The sequence below is a fragment of the Pseudorasbora parva genome, chromosome 25 (genome assembly GCF_024679245.1).
Source record: "Pseudorasbora parva isolate DD20220531a chromosome 25, ASM2467924v1, whole genome shotgun sequence".
NCBI lineage: Eukaryota > Metazoa > Chordata > Actinopteri > Cypriniformes > Gobionidae > Pseudorasbora > Pseudorasbora parva.
This window is the reverse complement of record NC_090196.1, coordinates 1,451,584-1,473,479: the sequence shown is the minus strand read 5'-3', so window position 1 is coordinate 1,473,479 and position 21,896 is coordinate 1,451,584. Positions and strand designations below refer to the sequence as shown.

The 21,896-nt window shown below is 47.0% G+C and overlaps 1 protein-coding gene across 1 annotated transcript in view; it reads left to right on the top strand.

The window, feature by feature from the left end:
- The window catches only part of LOC137064349 (deleted in malignant brain tumors 1 protein-like), a 34,649-nt gene extending 21,863 nt beyond the window's left edge, over positions 1–12,786 (top strand). The window contains exons 6-8 of the mRNA XM_067435706.1: positions 2,502–2,807; positions 6,583–6,888; positions 12,689–12,786. Coding sequence (XP_067291807.1) covers positions 2,502–2,807; positions 6,583–6,888; positions 12,689–12,786 — 710 coding nt within the window. The remainder of the gene's footprint in view (positions 1–2,501; positions 2,808–6,582; positions 6,889–12,688) is intronic.
- The last annotated feature ends 9,110 nt before the right edge of the window (positions 12,787–21,896 follow it).

Sequence of the window (21,896 nt, the reverse complement as noted above, 5' to 3'; positions counted from 1 at the left end):
GAAAGAGGAACTGATGTGTTATACAGTTGTAAACGTGCATGTGGTATGTCAATAGTGACAGTGTGTTCAATTAAGAAATCCCATCCTATTAGAACAGGATGCGTAGCTGTGCGTACCACATGGAAAACATGAGAAAATTTTACATCTCCAATATGTATGGGAGCTACCACAGAGCCAATTATGTCTAATAACTGTCCAGTTACAGATGACGCTAACACAAATGACTTACCGATAGGCTGGGTAGACAAAACTGGAATCGATCTCCGACAGTCATCAGTAATGAGGGACAGACCTGACCCAGTATCAACCAAAGCATGGAGTTCGTTACCCGCCAGTGCAATTTGAATGAATGGTGTAGGTGGAGTAGATTTAAGACTGACTGTACCAGATTGGACCATTATTTGGGATGAAGCTGGCATTTGGTCCCCAATGACAGCTTCTACTCGTTTCCCCAATGTGGTGAGGAAGGGGTCGTCACCTTGTGAGATTGGGAGAAATGTACATGTCGTGTAGGTGATCTGGGAGAACTTTGGGAATGGGGGGGTGGCGATGGAGAGCTGTGTCTGTGGTAACTGGAAGTTCTGTACTGTGGCCTTGGTGAGGGTGAACGAGCATAACGGGTTCTGTGTTCATATTCTAATTCAGGCCGGCGGCCTCGTGTAGGCGAGCGGTCAGAGCTAGAGCTACCATAATGATGTTTATGGGGGGTGTATTGGTCAGATTGTGTAGTGTGAGAAACTTGTGACTCACGACTGCGGGAGGAAGGGGAGTAGCTGCACTGTCTTTGGCAGGAGAAGTCATCCTTAGGAAGTGCTCGATCATTTTCTGAACGGCCATGGTAGCTTCGTGGAGGACAGCAGTCATCCTGAGGGTGTTGTTGTCGACTTCGCTGTGTACGTTGTGAAGAGCAGCAGCAGTCCTGGTGGTAGTGATGATCCTCCCGGCGGTAATGATGATCGTCCCAATCAGGCTGGCGATGGCGTGCGGTGATGTCGTAGTCCACAGCTGCGCATGTCTGACGTGGAGAGTGTGTGGAAGATGTCACATCATCCTGAAGGCTGGAAATCCGCCGCGAGAGCTGGTCCATGCGCTCATCAGTTCGTCGCAGGTGAGACTGACGTAAGGAATGCAGGTCAGTTCGGAGTTCAGCAATGGCTGATGCTAGTTCAGCGATGTGAGTTGCAGTCACTGTGTTGGCCGATGGTTGTGAATTTACTGTCACAGGCATTACAGGTGACGGGTTAGCAACACTAATGGCCAACTGAGCACGTTCACATTGAGTGGCCACTTTCAAGGCATTGTCTAAAGTTACAGCCCCGTGCTCATGAATTTTCAGTTGAAGTGATGGATCTAAGCCAGTCACAAATCTGCGAAAAATTTCACAATTCCGTGCTGCTGTATCGTACTGAGGAAATGCTTCAATCACTAGATTTGTGAGCTCAGCAGCATAAACTTCAAGAGGTTCTTGTGGTTTACGGGGACGAGCATTCAAAAAAGTCTGAAATGTGGCCAAAAAAGTTGTACGTCCAAAAACAGTGCTCAAACTAGCTTTAGTCAAATTATAGTCAGCTTTCACCCCAGGAGAGAGGGACTGCCAGTATGCAAATGCTGAACCAGTAAGCTTTACTGGGAGAAGTTTGGCCTTATCCAGTGGTACAGCTGAGACATTTAGCGCTACTTCAAATCTCTGTATCCATGCACTAAAAGGCTCTTTACCATCTCCAGAAAAGTGAGCAGGAAGATCAATTTTAAATGGCAAATGTGAACTTGCTTCATCTGCTGCGTGTCTGTCTCTCTGCACTGCAGCTGCGTCATTCTCGTCGTCCGCCATTTTAAACGCGGGGGGGGGGGGGATGTGTGTGCACGTAATCCGAACTTGCAAAAAAAGAGAGCACGTGAAAAAAATTAAACAGTATTTAAACGGCTCTGCAGGTTAATGCGGCGATATCCACGTCGTTCAATACGGGGGGGAAAAAAAAAGCGTCCCAACAGAAAACAAGCCAACCACCGCTGCCACCAGTGTAACGCGCGTGTGGTATCCTCTATCTTTAATTCTCTTACCCAGCGCTGTTCCGCGGGTTCTTGGCTTCGTTCCTTTTATTGGGTTATCACCACTGTAGGGAGGACACTGACAAGGAGCTCCGGTGATGACAAAACTTGTTTATTGAACAATTCAGAGAATGGCCGCAGCAGATTAAAGAGTGCAACTCATCTCTTCCCCTGTACTATCACAACTGCCCAGATTGATTTTCTCCCGCGATCTAAATCGCGGGGCGCATTCTCGCGATATTATCCCACATCCTATTTAAAGTCATAGAACATTATAACTCTTAAATTCCACTTCCTACACATATCTGTTTATATCTAAAAAAAAGTGTTTTGGGGTTTCATGACCATTTAACACTTTGTATCTCATCAAATATACAAACAAACAAACAAAAAAATAATAAACAACAAAAAAATAATCTGTTCCTCTATCTTAATTGTTTTGTGACTAATAGCTGTAAAGTTGGTGAATGGACCCAACCTCTGTTCTGGAAGAGTGGAGATTCTCCATAATGGAATATGGGGAACAGTGTGTGATGATCTGTGGGATTCTGCAGACGCGGCAGTGGTGTGTCGAGAACTGGGCTGTGGGAGTGTTATAGAGGCAAAGAGTAATGCTTACTTTGGACAAGGTTCTGGACAAATATGGCTGGATGATGTCCAGTGCCGTGGGAATGAATCTACACTGGCAAACTGTTCATCAAATGCATGGGGATCACATAACTGTGTGCACGGTGAAGATGCTGGAGTCGTCTGCCAAGGTGAGTCAAACACATTTATACAACTGGTGTGTTGTGATTGGTGCTCATCTCACCACAGATATTGTAATTTATGGATCAAACATCATTTAAGGTGTGGCCAGTTATGATCAATTGCCCCTCTCTTAGTCCAAGGCCCCAGTCAAGGATTTTTACTTTAGCAGTATGAGAACACTCCCATCAGGGGCCTGTTCAATCATTTGGGATTAATGTAAACTGGAGGGAGTTGGTCAACCGAATTATCTGAAAGATTGGTGAGACATTATTAACTTGCAGAGTCTCTTTACTGTATTATCAACACAAGGACGACACAAGTGTAGGAAAATACATTTTATTAACAGAAAGATAAACAAGAGTAAATCAGCACGACTACTAAATTAACACCAAAAATTATTAAGGAATAAAGTGCATAAAGTATGGAAGGATAAATTGTTGTTCCTCTGAATCTAATAAAGCGAAGAACCTTATGTAGTATCAAACTAATAAATGAATGAAAGGTTTGTTGTTATTAACTAACATCAGCTAAATTACCTGTAATTCAAGTTTGAAAATCATATACTGATAATATACAACAATACCAATAACAAGTCTCTGAAAATGGTTCAAGGATTAAAAGATTGTTTGTTGTCATTTCATTACATGAGTACATGAGAGAAACGAAATAAAGTACTGAGGTAAACATGGGACAAAGTGAAACATTAAGACCTATAGCTAAGCACAGCTAATAAAATACCATAACAAACAATAAAAATCTCAGATTAAGCAATAGGGGTGTAACGATATATCTTTAAACGATATACCACAATATAAAAATATGATGATATGTATTGTTGATGGAAACGATATCATTCGTGATATAGAGTTGTTTTATCCAAGGCTCAACTTGCTGTAGTAGGCCTATTTATAAGGTATAATTCACCCAAACACAAATTAGCAAATGTAGGCTACCACAAATGTAAACTCTGTCATCATGTACTCATCATCATGTCGTTTTTTATTTAATTTCCAAACACAAATGAAGATATTATTTATGAAACCAGAGGGATTTCTGTCCCTACATTTTTTAAAGTCCATTCCTCTCAAAGCAATAACAACATTAGAGGGAGTAATTGAAGAATTAAAATTCTTGTATGAATTAAATGTTTACAGTTTGAGAGCGGTCATTCTGTTGAGCTGTTTTGCGATTAGAACTGTGACGGATTGCATTGATCATCTGAAGTGCACGCGCTGGCGGAACGGCGCTCCTCAGTGAGAGCGCAAACAGCGACACTCCTCAAGGTCAAAGCGCAATCATCATTTAAATCACCAGATCACATTTAGTTTTAGTAGTATGATTGTGGCGAGCAGCGGGGCGAGGGACCGCGAGAGCAGGCCTGTGATGAGTGGTAATGAGTACCAGCTGCGTGACACACCGGTCTCGTCTCGCGGCCAAGGGACGGGAGCATAAAAGGAGGAGCGAAAGCAGCGGAAGACGAGAGAGGACCAGGCTTGGATTTTATGTTGAGTTTTGTTTACGGTTTATTATGTGTGTGTGGGCAGTCGTCCGTGAGGGGCTGCACATGTTTAATTATGTCTGTATGTGCGGACAGTAGTCCGCGAGGGGCTGCCCACGGTTTTACTTTCGTTTTGTTTATTTATTTTGAATTAAAGTTTTTGAACGTTCGCCGGTTCCCGCCTCCTTCCTTCCATCAAAGAACCTCGTTACACTGGTGCTAAAACCCGGGAGGAAGGAGGGACATGCTGTCGAAGAGCCCTCGCTGCTGAGGGGCTGAGGGGGATCGCGGTGCTGAGGAGGTCGGGCAGCGTGGATGAATGAGGACCACGAGGGCTGACCTGGGCGATGGTGCTGGAGCGAGAAAGGTGGGACAGAGACCTCGCTGTCGTGCCCCTGGATCAAGGTGGGGTGGCTGCCGTCCAAAAGGGAGCGGAGGAGTCGCTGCGCTTGATGTGAGCCGGAGCCTACTGCAGTCCGCAGGATAAGGGAGGAGCAGGGAGCGCGGGGCTCGCTGCCGGGTCCCTCAGAAGGAGGAGTCACCGCCGGCCGCCAGGGAGGGCGGAGGAGGATCGAGCTGTCCACCAAGCGTCCAGTGCCATCGCACAGCACCGCGAGGAAGAGCCTCTCGGTGGGCGGAGGGCCGAACGGCAGAGTGTCTGGGAATCTTTTTTTTATTTTTTATTTTTTTTAACGTTCAACAAACTTTTTTAATATAAAAATAAATAAACAAAACGAAAGTACAACCACGGGCAGCCCCTCACGGTCGACTGTCCACACACACACAAACATAAAACGTGTGCAGCCCCTCACAGACGACTGCCCACACACACACACAGATAAAACGTGGGCAGCCCCTCACGGACGACTGCCCACACACACATAATAAAACGTAAACAAAACATAACATAAATCCAGGGCTGGTCCTCTCTCGTATTTCCGCTGCCTTCGCTCCTCCTTTTATGCTCCCGTCCCTTGGCCGCGAGACGAGACCGGTGTGTCACGCAGCTGGTACTCATTACCACTCGTCACCGGCCCGCTCTCGCGGTCCCTCGCCCCGCTGCTCGCTAAAATGATTATTCAAAGCATTTCAGATGGTTCATCCTTACATACTGCATTAATAGCGGGAGAGGCAGGGCATAGCAGGCATGGGGAGAGATGCTGCCTGCATTGAAAACGTGAGTAATGCATGAGGGGGAACATATGTACCTTTGCGGAGTTATTTACATTATTATATTATTAATCTTATTACATACAATCATACAACAACTATACATAATGTTGAATATGTATAATTATTTAATGGGGGAATATCTGTGGGTCCTGATAATAAAACACAAATAATAATATATAATAATATAAAATAAAAATATATATAAAAAACATTAACAAAAAATCTTTATTTTGGCTTAAAATATCGAGATACATATCTTAACGTATGTTCAGTATCGAGATACATATCGAATCGTGACACGAGTGTAAAAAAATAAATTTATAATTCATTACATTTACGCTTTTCTAGACACCCAAAGTGCTTTATATAGAGGGGGGAATCTCCTCAGCCACCACCAATGTGCAGCACCCACCTGGATGATGCGACGGCAGCCATATTGCGCCAGAACGCTCACCACACACCAGCTGATTGGTGGAAAGGAGGCCGAGTGATTACGGCAATCATTATATGGGGATTATTTGGAGGCCATGATGGACAGGGGCCAGTGGGCAAATTTGGCCAGGATGCCGGGGTTACACCCCTACTCTTTATCGAAGGACATCCTGGGATTTTTAATGACCACAGAGAGTCAGGACCTCGGTTTAACGTCTCATCCGAAAGATGGTGCTCATTGACAGTATAGTGTCCCCATCACTATACTGGGGTGTTAGAACCCACACAGACCACAGGGTGAGCGCCCCCTGCTGGCCTCACTAACACCTCTACCGGCAGAAACCTGGTTTTCCCATTTGGTCTCCCATCCAGGTACTGACAAGGCTCAGCCCTGCTTAGCTTCAGTGGGAAACCAGTCTTGGGCTCGAGATAAATATCGAATCGTGACACGAGTGTATCGTTACACCCCAATTAAGCAAGAATAAGACAATGCTAATAATGAATATCAATAAATAGGAACGTAAATAGACAAATTCTTTTGGCAATGATGGTGAGGAGGATGAAACTCCACTTTTATTTCTTTATCTATTAAAAAATAAAAAATAACTAACAAAAAAATAACCAACAAAAAAAAATCTAATAATCTGTTCTTGTATCTTAACTTGTTTTGTGACTAATAGCTGTAAAGTTGGTGAATGGACCCAACCGCTGTTCTGGAAGAGTGGAGATTCTCCATAATGGAATATGGGGAACAGTGTGTGATGATCTGTGGGATTCTGCAGACGCGGCAGTGGTGTGTCGAGAACTGGGCTGTGGGAGTGTTATAGAGGCAAAGAGTAATGCTTACTTTGGACAAGGTTCTGGACAAATATGGCTGGATGATGTCCAGTGCCGTGGGAATGAATCTACACTGACAAACTGTTCATCAAATGCATGGGGATCACATAACTGTGTGCACGGTGAAGATGCTGGAGTCGTCTGCCAAGGTGAGTCAAACACATTTATACTGATGTATACTTGGGATGTTGTACAGTATACACTGATCAGGCATAACATTATGACTGGTGAAGTGAATAGAACGTCTCGGTTATGACTTTAACCTTAGTTCCTTAAAGGGGGGGTGAAATGCTGTTTCATGCATACTGATCTTTTTACACTGTTAAAGACTTGGAATCCCATACTAAACATAGACAAAGTTTCAAAAGTTAAGGTGGACGTTTGATGGGAGTATTTCTTTGTCAAAAATACTACTTCCGGTTAGTCATAAGTTTCGGCAAGTTTTTTGAGATCATGCGTCCCCTTTGACGTTAATGGGGGCGGAATTTCCTTGTATGGGCCTTACGGACAATTCTACCGGAAGCGCGTGAGAGAGAGCGAGGGAGAGAGCGAAAGCAACAGCCTACGCCCATCAAAGCGCTGGCTTGTAGGATGCTGGACAGGTGACAATTACACATAGCACATAACAATGTCACCAAAAAAGTGCGTTTTTGGTTGCCAGACCAAGACAGTCCTGCACAGATTCGCCAAAAACCCCGCGTTAAGGCAACAGTGAATGTAATTTGCTTTTCCGGATCAGCAACTGAGTTGCGCGAATGTTTATATCTGTTCGCTGCATTTCGGTGCCGACTGTTTCATAAACAAGGCCCAGCTCGACGCCGGATTTTCCCAATCGCCTAATGCTGAAGGATGGAGCAGTCCCAACGTTAGAAGGGTGAGTGAGACTGCTTCAAATGTCTGTGTTTTTTTTAGTCCGCTTACTGTCTACACAAACCACGCGTAAACACACAAACACACGTGCACAACTGCACTTCCCACATGTACACCTTCAAAGACAAAAATACGACGATATAATTCAAGTATAAATATGTAAATAACACAAGCCGCTAAGCATATTATATAGTTAGTGTATAACTTGTACCACATAGAGACGTCCTGCTCTAGTCGTTTTTGCTGCTGCTCCTGTTCAACTGCAGCCTCTGGGTCTGATTCCGGATCATAGATGTATGGCTGTATCTGATTAAAAGCCATATTTTTATTTTGAATAAAGTTTTTTTCCCGCTGTTAGGGATGACGCACTCGACTCAACACACAGCGCGCTGCTGCACACGTCATTATTTAGCTCCGCTCACACGACACGCCCCCACCCGCTCGGCTTTTTTCGGAAAGACTCGGAACAGCACATCTTTCTTATATAATTATTAAAAAATAAAGACTTTTCGGAGATATGCAGGATGCAATGCTACTCTATAGGTACTCAAGATTGACATGACACTGACTGAAACTGAGTGTTTCACCCCCCCTTTAAATAGGGAATGAACGTTACTGCCCTGGGCACTAAGGCGTCAGGGCTTCTTAGACACACAGCCTTCTTCGAGATAATGACGGTCCTCAGATCCATCTTACCTTAGGAAGATTGCGCCCGAGGCTGCCACCAACCGCCCCACCTTTCTCAGGGGAAGTGCGAGTGGCAACATTCTAATTTTGCTGCGTCTGGTGTGAGGAGCTCGTACTCGCTGTCCTCTGCTCCCGCACAGCAGCAGAGGAGACCTGAGGCTACAGACTTGAACTTTGCTTTTAGTGCCCGGTAGCTAAATCTGAGGGAGATCAGAGCTCACTCTGATCCCCTGGCTTTTTCCCAGATCTTACATCGGGCAGCCTAATAGGCCTGCACGAAAGCCACAGTGTGCAGGAATGCAACGGCTTAGCTTGTTGCTGAGTTCTCGTTCTCTCTCTCTCTCTCTCTCTATATATATATATATCAGAGTTTCCGCTAGAAAAAAATGGTGCCGGTCAAAGTGACCGGCAGAGGTTTCGTTTTCCGGACATTTTGATGATATGCCGGTCAAAAACTCGTGAAAGCAGTTTATGTGACTTTAAAAAAATGACATAATCAGGCCGTATATGCAACATGTTTATTAGTCTAACTTTCAAATAGACGGAAAAAAACATGAACGTCCGATTGGCGTCAATCAACCAATTAACTCATAGGCGTAATTTGCGGGTTGTCACGTACACACAAAGGAAATGGTGCGAGGACTCAAGTGCAGAAAAGGATATATTTATTTATAACAAATAAAACAAATACAAAACAAACACCCACGAGGGGGCAAAACACATAATAGAACATAAACTAAAACTCAAAACATACCAACAGAAGTCACTGGGGGAACGGGAGACGCAGACATTACACAAGGATCCAACACAGACTGACAAACACAAGGAGATTATAAAGGGAACAAACAAGGCAGATAATGAGGGAGAACAGGTGGGGCAAATAAACCAATAATCAGATAACAAGAAGGGCGGGGTTGACAGTAGACCGGAGACATGACAAAACCCACATGTGCACACAAGACAGGACAGGCATGTGACATTACCCCCTCCTTAAGGAGCGGCTACCAGACGCTCCACTAGGGACGGGCGGGACAGACCAGGGCGGGACGGGAGGGACAGACCAGGGGGGCACGGGAGGGACAGACCAGGGGGGCACGGGAGGGACAGACCAGGGGGGCACGGGAGGGACAGACCAGGGGGGCACGGGAGGGACAGACCAGGGGGGCACGGGAGGGACAGACCAGGGGGGCACGGGAGGGACTGACCAGGGGGGCACGGGAGGGACTGACCAGGAAGAAACAGACAAGGGAGGGGTAAACAAGGGAGGGACAAGGAAAACAAAAAGTTCAAGAGGCCACGGTGGCACACAAAGTTCGAATGGCCAGGACGGCCCGCTGAGGTCGGGAGGCCCACCGAGTTCAGGCGGCCAGGGCGGCGCGGTGAGAGCAGGACTCCTGGGTGGCGCGGTGAGTGCAGGGGGCGCCAGGGAGGAGCGGTGAGAGCAGGACGCCTCAGCGGCGCACGGAGAGCAGGACGCCTCAGCGGCGCACGGAGAGCAGGACGCCTCAGCGGCGCACGGAGAGCAGGACGCCTCAGCGGCGCACGGAGAGCAGGACGCCTCAGCGGCGCACGGAGAGCAGGACGCCGCAGGGAGAGCAGGACTGCTCAGGGGCGCAGGGAGAGCAGGACTGCTCAGGGGCGCAGGGAGAGCAGGGCGCCTCAGCGGCGCAGGGAGAGCAGGGCGCCTCAGCGGCGCAGGGAGAGCAGGGCGCCTCAGCGGCGCAGGGAGAGCAGGGCGCCTCAGCGGCGCAGGGAGAGCAGGGCGCCTCAGCGGCGCAGGGAGAGCAGGGCGCCTCAGCGACGCAGGCAGGGCGTTGGGGAAACTTCTCCAGTCCAGCAGTATCCACCGGCACTGGGACCACCGGAATACGATCTGCTGGCATTGGGACCACCGGAACATGATCTGCCGGAACTGGGACCACCGGAACACGATCCACCGGAACTGGGACCACCGGAACTGCCTCCGGGGCTTCGGATAAAGCCCTGTGCTCCTTCCACGCATGCAGGACTGCCACCACAAAGCATCCCATCACAGCCCTCCAGGCCGTTTCCGGACTCGGGACCACCGGAACGGAGTCCACCGGCACAGGGACCACCGGAACATGATCCACCGGCACAGGGACCACCGGAACACGATCCACCGGCACTGGGACCACCGGAGTGGTGGATGACACCCTGTGCTTTTCCCAAGCATGCAGGACTGCCACCACAAACCCTCCCATTACGGCCCTCCAGGCCATGTCCGGACTCGGGATTCCCGGACTCGGGACACCCGGAACTGGCACCGAGGGAGAACTTCTCTGCTGAGTCCTCATTGTATGGTTGGATCCTTCTGTCACGTACACACAAAGGAAATGGTGCGAGGACTCAAGTGCAGAAAAGGATATATTTATTTATAACAAATAAAACAAATACAAAACAAACACCCACGAGGGGGCAAAACACATAATAGAACATAAACTAAAACTCAAAACATACCAACAGAAGTCACTGGGGGAACGGGAGACGCAGACATTACACAAGGATCCAACACAGACTGACAAACACAAGGAGATTATAAAGGGAACAAACAAGGCAGATAATGAGGGAGAACAGGTGGGGCAAATAAACCAATAATCAGATAACAAGAAGGGCGGGGTTGACAGTAGACCGGAGACATGACAAAACCCACATGTGCACACAAGACAGGACAGGCATGTGACACAGGTGGGACATGTCCCCACCACTTTTTTTAAAACATCTTGCTTCACGAATTAACCTAACTAATACAAACAAAACATCTCTGGTTAACTAGAAGAGTATCATTTCATTCGTTTGTTAAATAAGAGGCGATCAGGCGCTCGTTGCCGCTGTTATCAGTGCTGCAGATTTCTCTCGCGACTCATGCAGTCTTCACACAGGCGAGTGCTTTAATCTAACGCTTAACGCCGTTGCAGAGACTTTCTGTTTGTTCCGGTCAGATCGCGAAACAAAATGCACAAAAACTGTTCCTGCTCTTGATGTACAACCACTGATGGTAGGCTATTCGGTTTTGATGAGAGAAAAAATAGGCTACGAGGGCAGATTAGAAACGAGAACTTCTGACAAGTTTAACAGACTAGACCAGTGATTAAGCAAAGTGTGCAAATCTATTTGCCTTTATTCACGTGAAAAATCTTGGCACAACACTATTGTGTTTAGATGCAATAATTAAACGCAATTAATACATTTAATTATAAACTCAGTATGTCTCATTTAGTTGGTAACATTTAAATTGGCCACCGTGTGAAATGACAAAATCATATAATAGAATATAACAGTACTGATAACTGTAAGGTAAGCACTACAAGATGTTTTTGAAATCATTAGAGAAAACGACAAAATTACTTATTCACAAAATTACGTGTGTGAATAAGTGCTAGGCTACCTGTTTAAAATTTGCTTGTACCCGATCATATTCAGTAGAAGGTTAAAAAAAAAATCCCTTAAACTTTAACATCCCGCTCATGCCCATCGCCGTGATCATCTGTATCAAGCTGGTTGTTTACCGTGAGTTCTGAACACTGCACTATGCTTATTTAAATCTTTTCGTTTCTACACATATTTGGCTACATATTCCTCATGTCTGTGAGGCAAGCCTGCTGTGTTTCAGTTTATTAGAGACGCGCTTCAGTTCATGAGCAATGAAAGCGATGGCTTCCGGACCTAGTCTACTTATTTATTTCTTAGGCTATTTATTAAATACATGCAATTAACCGAAGAAACCTTTATTAAAATTAAGAGACAATTTGTACAAAACGAAAGAAAGGCTTTTTACAAAACAAAACTTAATATTAAACTAAATATAACCACCAAAATCATTTCTGACCCACTTGCATCTTTGCACTTATAGCCTATATCATAATCAGATGAAATCTAAAAATAATATTATAATATTTAAACATAAATATGAAAAAAAAAAAACATTGTTTAATGGCTAAAACAAGTATAGTAAGCTACAGATTTATGTCATGTCTGAGCTGGATTTGAACGAACATCATTTTACCGGCGGGTTCATGAGCACGCGCCTGCGGACTAAGCTGATCACACCGGCTCCGCTCCGCTAATTAGTCATTACAGGCTCGTTCTCGATACTTACACGGGCAGGGCCGGTCTCTTGGGTGCATGGGCTCGGGTAGGGTTGGGCTTTATTTTTTTGAGCCGATCTACGCTCTAGTTCTGGCGAAAAATGTAGTGCTGTGCCGGCCCGTTGTCATAAATTGTTCTCGTGATGGAGCGGTAGTGGAGCTCTCTCGGAGCGAGTAAAAACCTCAACGCTCCGACTTTTAAAAAAATCGCTCCTCACTCCATTCAAAATCTCACCGCTCCACTCCTCACTCCACTCCGCTCACATAGGCCTACTCTGCTTCGCAGGCTGTGGAGAATTGCAATCCTCCATAGCCACGGAGCGCTGTCATGACAGCGAGGGCATCACGCCGCAGGCTTACGGTATCGATAAGAGGCAGTTTTAATCTGACAATTTGACCGAAAAGATTTCATTTTGTCGGACATTTTTTTTTTTTCCCGGCCAATGTCCGGTAATTACCGGACAACGGAAACCCTGATATATATATATATATATATATACATATATATATACATATATATGTATATATATATATATGTACTGCATCGTGTGCTGCATCGTGTGCTGTATATATATATATATATATATATATATATACAGCACACGATGCAGTACACTTACCTCGGCCTGGTCATCACTGCATCGGGGAGTTTCAGTCTCCCTGATTTTCGACAATTAACGTCAGTTTATAGTCTGTGACCATCGCGTTCGTCTGTGCCACATATTGACGGAAACGAACCATGACGTATGTGGAGCTTGCGGAGGCATGCTGGCCCCGGCGTTAATGGCTCTAATTAGCATATGAATAGCAGCTCTGGGCGGCGCCTTGCCGGAATGGCTTGAATTTCCTCACTCAATATTGGTTGAAACTACTACATTGAAACAAGAAATATCACTCGTGATTGGTTGGCAGATCTGTTACTATTGGTCAACCTGGGTAATAAATTAATACATTTAAACCCCCAAATTATAATAATTTTACACACACACACACACACACACACACACACAAACATATATATATATATATATATATATATATATATGTAAAATTATGATTTGCATATTATTTTTTAATTTTATATATTCATATTCATGTGATATGCTATTATGTTTTATATTCATGTCATTGTTATCCTATGGACTACGCTATTATAACCATCAAGGACATTCATTTATTGAGGAAAGGAAAATATGCCAGGGACGTGCAGTTTATTCAAAGAAAGAGCTTTATTAGAACGAACAAAAACACACAACCAAATGCAAAACGTTTGAGATCTGCCCACACAACAATAGGAAGCTCACGAGAAGCCTAAAATCCTACAGCACCATGAAGTCTCTGTTTTCTGCTTCAGAGCTGTAGGTAACTAGCGCCATTCTGTCTGATTTCAGTCCATTTTTCAGACGTCTGTCGTGCGTTGCCCTGTACTTTGGAATCGCCTCTAATCTCGATTGCAGCGTGGCACAGAGCTCGGCGAGCTCCTGGCTGGTCGAACAGTCCATCCAGACACCGGGCCAACGATGCGGTCTTCCTCATCAGACATCAGGTCTATGGTAGCGCACTTCCAAAGGCCCACCTCATCCTCAGCTAACACACTCTTTCTTGCTTGTAGCAGCTGTAAAAACAACCAATAAAGACAATCAGTATTGCGCGATGTACTGCGTAAAATGCACCTGAAAAATAGTCACACTGACCAAAAACGGATCTAATCTAATAAATCTTACCCTCTTTCTTCTCAATCAACTCCAAGCTGAACTCTTCACAGCTTCTGCTTGCGATGCAAGAACTGGATGTTTGTACCTGAAGCTCCTGCGTACTGTCTCTATGTCTTACATGCAGCTGGAAAACAATTAAATGAGTGTTATGACGAAGTTGTGAAGACGGCGTACTGCTTCCTGTAAAATGACCAGAAAAAGAAAACACTTTTATAAAGCAACTTACATTTGTTCTTTTACAAGGCTAATTTCAGCTTGTGCTACTTAAAAAGCTTTGCTTTAGGTTACTTTAGCTTAGATAACAGTCTTACCGCAATCTTAGGACTGGGCACTCGTCTTCTCTTCTTAAAGTTAGTATCTTCCACACAGTTTTTCGACTCCAAAGCAAGCAACCTATCATCTATGGACAGCAACCTGGGGATTGCTAAAGTGAACTGCTCGTTAAAATCGGCAGCAAACTGTGCAAGCTGACGAGATAGCTCAATGATAGCATTCAGCTGTTTCTTCCCGCCGGTCTGCTGACTGGCTGAAAGGGGTTGATCGCGTCCATGCAGAGGAGTTGAAGGGGAGACGCCGTCCAGCCATTGTAGATCACAAAACAGCAAAGTAGCAAAAACACAGGGAATGGAGGAAAGGGTTTGAGTACAGGAGTGAAAACGTCTGTTTATGCTCGTCTTGCAACCACTGCTGTATGAGTCGTCCTGCCCATTCCCTCGCATGTGATTGGACGGGGGTTAGAAGGCTCGTCGGGCTCCTCCAATCACATGTGAGGTAACTGATCTACCCGGGAGGCCCCGAGGGGGGCCTGCCCGTCTGATCAGACTCAAGCGGCCGTAAGCTCGCAGACGACCCTCAATGAGGGGAGCTCTTAAGCCAGCTTGGTAGGTAAACCATGCTGTAGGCTAGCCAGTTCCCTGTCCTGAAGGGACTGCGCAGCAGAAACGGAGTCTAGTTGTGCTAGGGCACGAGCCCGCCACTGAGTTATACCGGCCCAGGCCGGGACTCAACGGCAGGCAGCCGCTAGCTGTCAGCCCAAAGCCAGTTCTACGTTCCCGCTTAGGGGAACCGTTTCCCCCCCAGGGAGGCCAGGAGGCGCCTCTACCTGGCACCGTTAGTGTTCGCTATTAGCTGTTATCTGTTAAGAGCCGCAGGAAGGTGGCTTTACTGGTTCCTCAGGAGGCTCATGAGGCTATAACGCCAGAAGCCACCCATGCTAATGGCTAGCTTGTCACCGAGACCTTTGGTCCGGGAATCCTTTCCCAAAAAGGTCCAAAAAGGCCTGACAGCATAATACACTGGCCTAGCGAGCGTCCCAGCTCGGGGCTCACCCTCAGGCGGCCTGCAGGCAGGTGGCTCTACTGGTTCCTCAGGGGGCTCATGAGGCTATAATGCCAGAAGCCACCCATGCTAATAGCTAGCTTGTCACCGAGACCTGGTCCGGGAATCCCTCCCCAAAAAGGCCCAAAAAGGCCTGACAGCATAATACACTGGCCTACCGAGCGTCCCAGCTCGGGGGCTCACCCTCAGGCGGCCTAGAGCGGCGTACTTCCTGCCAGCCAACGTGCAAACTGTCGGGAGCTGTTGTGTTCCCGGGGCTCGCCTCCAGGGAGGCCTGTTTGATGCCACGTACAGTCCGGTCCTTTTAGGGCGGCCTGGAGAGGCCTATTGCCGAATGGCAGCTCCCTATTAGATTGGTGACAGACGGTGCTTATCCGATGGCAAATCCCACCGGAAACCCCGCAGGGCCGGGAAACGACCATAGGACGGCCTGAAGCGGCCCGTCCCTGATAGCAGACCATGCTAGCCGCCTGGCTAACACCCACGCACACTGTTGCAAGACCTGGGAACCGGGGCTCACCCTACAGGAGGCCTAAAGCGGCCTAGATCCTGTCAACCAATGGTCGGAACCCTAGGTCACCCCCTCACAGTGACAGTGACAGTGGCTGACAGTGGCTGTCTGCTGGCTGATGAGGACTGGGTATCCAGTCACTACCTGGGGACTCATCCCCAGGGAGGCCGTTAGGGGCCTACTTATGACGAGGTTTCTGCTGCAGCCGACATCGTTGGGGAGAACCCTCCCCGCTCACATGGGCCACGATGTCGGAACTCACCCGCAGGGAGGCCTACTGAGGCCTACCACCTGACCCAGAGTTAACTGCCCGGACTGCCTCGGCTGGCGTCTCCCGCCAGCCAGCCTTCTATAGTCGGTCCGCCCCAGCGGCCCATAGCAGCCTTCTGCGACGGCGCAGTCTCTCAGGCAGCGCCTACCAGCGTGGACCTAAAACACAATGCCCACAGCAGTGCACTCAGCATAAAACGCCTTGAACCCTCTAAAGCGAGGGGAGTACAACTTACGCCACCTGCCTCCAGGGCGGCCGTCTGGCCGTCCAGCGGTCCGCCGTCCGCGCAAGGGCGTCAGCCGTGACAGTGTTTCGACTCCAGGGGAGCATCCTACCAACCGATGCTTTCAGATGGTTGCGAAGTACAGCTCGACCCGAGCCTAAAAGGTGAAGCAGAAGACACAGAGCAAAAAGTGAAAGATATTGAACACACACATAACCGGCCATTTCCTGAACCAAGCCGGGGGGCCGCCCAGAAGTGGCGGCCGCACTAGCTCTGGGGGGCGGGGCTAGCAAAACCAGTCTAACTGCGCACCGCGAAGAGATGCCTACCCCGTCCCCACGACCACTGGCTGAGTCGCGATTCATTCTGCTTAACACCTTTATGCATAAATAATAACCCCCAAATGCAGAAGGGGGGTGAGCATTGGCCGGACGACCCTACTGCAGGGAGGCCGGGTAGGGATATAAAGCTCCTGCGGGACTACCGACAGGAGCCCGGGGCAACTGCCAGGGCGATATGCCACCGCGAGACGCCACCGTTATCCCATCAACAGCCTAGGCCAACTTGATGCACTAGCATCGGTCTGATAATCCCACACACAACGGCCCTAAACAGGGCTGGGACAGACCTGTAGTTCATGCGCTAGCCTAACCTCACAAATTCATCTAGATATTTCACTAGCAGAGGTGCCAACGCTACCCAGAGGTGGCTACAGCTAAAAACGTTCGCCAGGAGAACATACGTCAGTTTATATCGCCGCTACCTGCCCGCGGCATGTGCGGTGGCCTCAACTGCTCATATTACACATATCCAGAAGAGAAACAGCCCTATAAACTACTGTTGCTACATTAGCAAACATACAGCCTACATAAACACACTGTGTTTATACAAAACATCGTTCTAGCCACGTTTACCGGGGAACTACAGGCCCACTGTTACACTTTTCTTCATCTTTTGTAGACAAAATATCCCTCAGGGAAGCATAGAGTCCAAACATACGGCATTTAAAAGAAGAATGTTTGCCCTAAAAGGGGACTCACCCGCTGTCTTCAGTGCCTCATCGCTTCATGTAACATGCATGCTTCTGCGCACTAACCTGAGGGTGGGGTACTTCATTCTCAAACAAGGCCGATTTTGGAGGCGGCCGCGAAATCCCGCTATTCCCAGAGACGATGCACTGTGTGCGGGCAGAGCACACACCGGCCTGGCAGGCCGTCAGAGTCTCACATCCGCTCATCATCGGCCCGCGTGGCCTGGTGTGAAGCGCGCCCGGGGAGAGAAAAGAAACACAACAGAAAAACAAAGGAGGGGACACATTTACATCACTTCCGCGCCCTCGGGGGCGGAGACTCACCACCCCGCTTCCGGCGCTGGAAGCGGCTCTTCTCCCCGATGTCCCTCCTCCTGTTGCAGGTGTCCCGCCTCTTCTGCGTCCTACTCCTCCACGGAGGGGGCGACCGAGAGGCTACGCTGCTGCGTTGGCCCAATCGATGATCCTCGGACCTCGAAGGGCCAGGGACACCCTCCTGCCTGGGCGCCGCCCCGGACCTCAGCGGAATACACGTTCTATATGCCGCTGAGCGCGCCCTCGCCTCTCTGAACTTTCCCACCACCGCCTCGACGGAGGTGCCGAAAAGCTCAGAGGGCGAGACCGGGGCATCAAGGAGAAAAGCCTTTTCTTTCCCCCCGATGTCCGCCAGGTTCAGCCACAGATGCCTCTCCGTGGCGACCATAGCCGCCATCGACCGTCCGATGGCGACTGCTGTGTGTTTGGCCGCCCGGAGAGAGAGATCCGTGGTGCGGCGCAACTCAGCCATCGCATCAGGGGGTAGGCCCTCCCCCTGATCGAGGTCCCTCAGCAAGATCGGCCTGATAGGCCTGCAACACTGCCATTGTGTGCAAGGCCGCCGCCGCCTGACCCGCCGACGTGTATGCCCTGCCGTTAAGACGTGAGGTCGTCTTTAATGGTTTAGACGGCAGGGCAGGAGCTCTTAGTGTCGATGGCCGCCCAGACGCGAGATAGTTCGCGAACGTCTCATCGATGGGCGGCATCGACACATACCCTGCCTCGGCCAATCCCTCGACATCAGCGAAGTTAAACCGCTGATGCCGATGGATTCGCGCCGAGTAGGGTTTCTTCCATGCCCCCACGACCTGCTCGTGAAGGTCGGGGAGGAATGGAAGGCTCCCGGGAGCTGGGCGGCTATGGTCGGGGAGAAACCGATCGCCCAATCTGTCAGGGCGGGCGGCCCCTCCCCTGGCTCTCTGCCACGGCAGCTGAAGTCTCAGCGCCGTGCGCCCCATCACATCGTACAGCTCCCCATACACGGGGCAGGATGGCTGGGAGGATTCAGCCTCAGCTTCATTTTCCCCCTCATCCACAGCCATCCTCTGATCGACCGGAAGAGCATTGGCTGACGACGAGGAGGAGTCTCCATCCGACTCCTCCTCCGTCAGCCTGCTCTCGCGACCTGGCTGATCATCCGCGAGAACTGTACTCTCCAGACGATGAGCCAGGTCCATCTGGGAGCCCCAGGACAGACGGTGCCGCTCAGCCTCAGCTTGAGCGGGACCGCTCCCAGATGCTGGCTCTTCTTCCCTCGAGAAGAAGGCCAGGCGAGAGCGGAGCGTCCTCAACGGAAAACGCTCGCAGTTCGCGCAGGAGGCCCCCTCGAGAACCTCCCGCGCGTGCTCTTCCCCCAGGCAGAGCACACAAAGGGTGTGTGTGTCCTCAGGCGTAAGAAACCTGGGACACGGATCAGCGCACTTCCTGTACGCTCCCTTCACTTTACGTGTGCACTTCATTCTGACTTTCCAGCAAACCAGACAAAACAGTCCCTGAAGACGAAAGGATGTTGTCATGTTGGCACGGTGCCTTTTTATACTTCCTGGTCGCACGGTGATGACATCACCAGCTGCCGACGGTCAGTAGGATTGTGATTTGATAGCGATTTCAGACACCTGTCACGCTGAAGGCGTTCCCCGTAGCGTCAGCTGACGCAGCGCGAGTTCCCTTTCGAAAGGGAACTACAGTTTTAAAATCTTTTCATACTTAAATGGCCATATTAATGGTGGGCTTTTCATACTCAAATAGCCATAATAATGATGGTCTTTTCACTCTCAAATGGACATATTCATGCTCTAAGTATGGCCGTTTGAGGTGATGAGTATGGGCATTGCGTGAGTTTTAAATGTGTACTTAACATTTCCATAGGATGAGTATGTGACTGAAGAGGAGGAAAGCCTTGCTAAGAAGCAGAGTGAAGCAATAACAATTAGTTAATGAACTAATAAAATAATAAAACAAAGATTAAATTAAGATGCTAACTAAAATAACTCATAGCCTGTCATATTACCTTTCTCATATTAGCCTATTATATTCTATTATAATCTATTATATTGCCCACCCCTTGCCCACCTGCACATCCCAGCTGATATACAAGATTTGGGGGGTCATTCTGCATTTGAAAGTTTGAAAGGGTTTTAAATCTTCTAAATAAAGTAAAATGATTCAAAATCAAGTAATTTACACATGCCAAAGTCAACTTTAAACATATACAATGTAATTTCCAAACAGCAAAATTGTGGTCAGTGAAAATGCTGAGTGGCTAGTTACTTTGGAAAACCACTAGCCACAGTGGCCGGTGAGCAAAAAAGTTAATGTGCGCCCCTGTATATATATATATATATATATATATATATATATATATATATATATATATATATATATATATATATATATATATATATATATATATACATATAGTGCTGTTAAAATTAATTTGCGTTAACACGTTAATTTTGACAGGCATTGATATATGATATATAAAGTTTGCTGATGTATGACGCCGCTTATTAGCAGGAGACCGCAATGATTGGTAAAAGTTGCGGTGATTGGTCAAAATTGCGAGTCGCACTGAATTCACGGGGACTGATTGCAAATGACACACAATAAATAATCTAGAATACTATCATCAAATATATAAATTCAAGCTTAAGTTTAAGATTTTACAATTAGGCTATACTGAGCCTGATCTATCTAAGAGATTTTCTTAGAAGGAAGTTAATACCTTTTAGAAAAATGTCACATGGGTTAAAACTCCTGCTACCCTGATTTGCATTTGTATAGCTCACAGCATGTTCATTTACATGTTAAAGCCTCCCCTGGAGTTAAGGGAAGGGGGGTCTTGGGGGGGACAACTGCCAAGCAAGGCCCACGTCAATTTCTGACAATTCACGGCAGTTTTCGGTGTCGCCTGCAAACTGCCGTGTGCAGTCGTAAACCTGATCTTCCACGACAATCTACAGTGCCGCTTACTGACGAAAATCCCACTTTTCATGCAGTGCTAGTGATTGTGAACACTTGTCCTTAAAGGGACAGTTCACCTTTAAAATTATAGCGGTATTAGTGGTATTAAAATAGACAAGGGGAAAAAAAAGCACTCACTGCTCTTGAATAAAATAATAATACAGTAGCTTTCAAATAACTGTATATTGTAAATTGAAGACCATGTAGTATTAATTTTAGCCTACATTCATTCAATTTCATACTTAAATGCTATTGTACATCTCTAAGCTGCCACTGTAAATCTTTATATATATATATATATATATATATATATATATATATTTTATATTATACAATACTGTATATATATATATATATATATATATATATATATATATATATATATATATATATATATATATATATATATATATATATATTAATATATAGATAAGTGAACACGATTTGGATGATAGACATAAAATATCTACTTCAGATAAATCCCATTTAATCCCTCAGAATTAAATGCCACCATAATCACCCATTAATGAACATGATCTAAATGATAGACTGAATAAACATATCTATCTTCTCAAAGTCAGAAAACATTTAATTAATTTTAATTCCTCAGAAATAAAATTCGGCCATAATCACCACCAGTCAATACTGTTTTAATATTTATTCATACAGAATCGTCAACTACACGCTGTCTCGGCAAACGTGAGATTCGATCCGATTAGGCCTACAACATATTTAGCTTTCATCCCTTGAGATAAATGACCACAGGAGCGAGGCTGAAATGCGCAACCATTTCAAGAAGCGCAAGCGTCAAGATACTTCTCAATAAACACAGCCGGCACCCTCAGGAGCTGACTGCTGCCTCGCACCAAACAGTATCACATGTACACCATTTGCGTGAGTTCAAACTTATTTTATTGCAGACCCGTAATCTACACGCTGCCTCAGCAACGCAAGATCGAGCCTTGCATTATGAAGTGGTGAGCTCTCATTTACTTCACTCCTTCGATGCTGAGTACGTCTAATTCCTCGGAATTAAACTACTCAAGCCTCCACCTCTGACAAATTTACCTTGCATCAAAATGATGAGAATAAATGTATCCATCACATAGACATCAAACAGCTTGCTA